The following is a 2,406-nucleotide window of genomic DNA, read 5'->3' as shown; positions in this document are numbered from 1 at the left end:
TTCAGAACTGAAGGCATAAATGACATGGTTAAATGTGGAGTACATGAACCATTCATGCACTAACCAACGCTCTCACTGTCCAGAGGTGAAGCTGAAGCCAGTGTGTCAGAATGGCATCTGGTTGAAATGGAAGTAGCACTGGTAGTTAACCATTTTTGACAATTGTTACCCATAACAGTTCAAGTTGGTGATGGTCTACTCAGTGTTGCAAGAGGTTTGTTTCCCAAATATGAGTTCCAGTAAGAAGAAGTACAAATGAGATCAGTTTGAGCACATTATGAAGATTTTTAAACTGCATATTTCTGAAGGAAGCGGTCAAATGCATCGTAAATCGCTTGTCTAGAAGGAAAAAGAGATAATTTGCATTATTCAGCAAAGCGCAGACCTAAGTGGCATATTTCCATACATTTACAATGCTATCATCACAATTTCAAGGCAGCATTCATTAAAAATGTGGTATTAGGTAGTCTTTTCTCCTTGACCTACTTCTGAGATCTCTCACTTCAGTAGTATATGGATGTTTCAGGAATGAGTGGGATTGTTTGCCATGCCATCTTTAATACCAGTGGAAATGTTAATGGATTAGGAGTTTTCTATTCAAACATGTCAGGAAACAGGTGAAAGAGACATGCAGAGTTTATAATTTTTGAGCAACTGTCATAAAATGAGGCTGAAGTTTTAAGTAGCAATAAGTTGGTGGTTGGTACACCCTAACCCTGTCTCTTGCTCTTGCTTTTTGTCATTGCTTGGACTTCCTAAATGGGATGTACAGTCTTACTAATTCCTCATATTTTAAAATTAACAGCACAAGTATTTAACCTTTTAAAACTAAGGAACAGCATTTATATAACTTATTTATATAACTGTCTTCAGAAAGTCAATGTCTAATATTACTAGATCAAGAACTAATACAAGTACTGTTCATTTGCAGTCAAACTTGTATTTTAATTTTCATCTTTAACCATGTGGGGTATTTAATTCTCAGAAGACAACATCTGCAAAAAGACAACAGCTGTGCAATAAAGCACAGAGAGTCATCATTTTAACAATATTGTCTGGTGTTTAACTAGAAGCTCTTACAGGAAAATGAGTGAGAAGGGTCATTCTCTTGCCATTGGCTTACTGAGCGGTGTGAGCTATATTGCAGTTCATCTTTTCCATTCATAAAATGGAAATGCTGACATCCTCCTTCAGTGATTTCAGATCTAATACCTTGTTCAATACAAAGCAGTATTTGGTATTTGCTGCTTTAGAGTAATCAAAAACCTCTTTTTAGGAGAAATATCATACACCTCAAAATTATGGTTATATGCTCTGAACTATTTTTCAACTTTCCTGTCCACCTTACCTAAAGAGTCCTTGTTTGAAGAGGTAGGCACTGATATGACCTCCATCCAGGTACCTGACTTCACAGCCGGGCCAGATCTCCTGCAGACTGCGCACCCCGGTCCGAGGAATGTACGCGTCCTCCTTCGCCTGCACAACAATGATGAGACTGGGGTCCACTGGGACTAGAGAAAGACAAATCATAACTGAATTCATCTAAGATATGAAATAAAAACACAACAGCTGAGAGATCTGTCACAAAAGTGCTCTCTACTTATAAAAAAAAAAAATTAATATTACTTCCAACTTTGATAAAATCGCATTTTCTAAAGTCTCCAACAGAATTTATCTGGTTTTTGACATTACAGTAGGGAGGTCATCGGTAGAAAAACAGAAGGATGTGGACCTGGACCTTTTGGAACGTGTCCAGTGGAGAGCCACAAAAATGATCAGAGGGCTGGAGCAGCTCTGCTTTGAGGACAGGCTGAGGGATTTGGGGCTGTTCAGCCTGGAGAAGAGGAGGCTCGGGGGGGGCCCTATAGCAATCTCACAGTACCTGAGAGGGACCTACAGGAAAGCAGGGGAGGGACTGTTCACAAGGGTTTGTAGTGACAGGATGAGGGGTAAGTGCATTAGGATCACAGATCCTCTTAAGTTTCAAGAAAGGTCAATGCTTTAGCCAAGTGACACCTGGATGAATACCAGGTATGCTTTACCAAGTGATACCTGGAGAAACAGGAATGGCTGTACCTAGAATAAAGTTTACAGGGCTTTTTTTGTCTCCTGAAGTAACTTGAAGCTTTAGGGAAAGCATTTCACTGCTATTTGTCATAAAATATCTCCAGTTAGCAGTGACCTGGGTCATCAACCAAGTGGAAAAATCTATAATATTGTAGAAATATTTGGATTTTTTTTTTTTTTTAACCTTTATCAGTGGAGTATTGAATGCCAGAATCAAAAAATGAGTTAGCACAGGGTTACAGTATCAAGAATGCTTTGACATTCAAAGACAGGTCTGTCAGAAACCTGTCTGAAGTCAAAGCATGTTGTAGGACAGGGTGAGAGTCCTCAGCGGGTACG

The 2,406-nt window shown here is 39.2% G+C and overlaps 1 protein-coding gene across 1 annotated transcript in view; it reads right to left on the bottom strand.

The window, feature by feature from the left end:
* Window positions 1–287: 287 nt before the first annotated feature.
* Window positions 288–2,406, bottom strand: part of LOC103770813 (chromosome unknown open reading frame, human C4orf29) — a 16,184-nt gene continuing 14,065 nt past the window's right edge. The window contains exons 11-12 of the mRNA XM_008938090.1: window positions 1,349–1,511; window positions 288–339 (exon numbers count right to left, since the gene is read on the bottom strand). Coding sequence (XP_008936338.1) covers window positions 288–339; window positions 1,349–1,511 — 215 coding nt within the window. The remainder of the gene's footprint in view (window positions 340–1,348; window positions 1,512–2,406) is intronic.

This window comes from Merops nubicus, unplaced genomic scaffold, assembly GCF_000691845.1.
Source record: "Merops nubicus isolate BGI_N331 unplaced genomic scaffold, ASM69184v1 scaffold43043, whole genome shotgun sequence".
NCBI lineage: Eukaryota > Metazoa > Chordata > Aves > Coraciiformes > Meropidae > Merops > Merops nubicus.
This window is presented reverse-complemented; position numbering and strand designations above follow the sequence as displayed.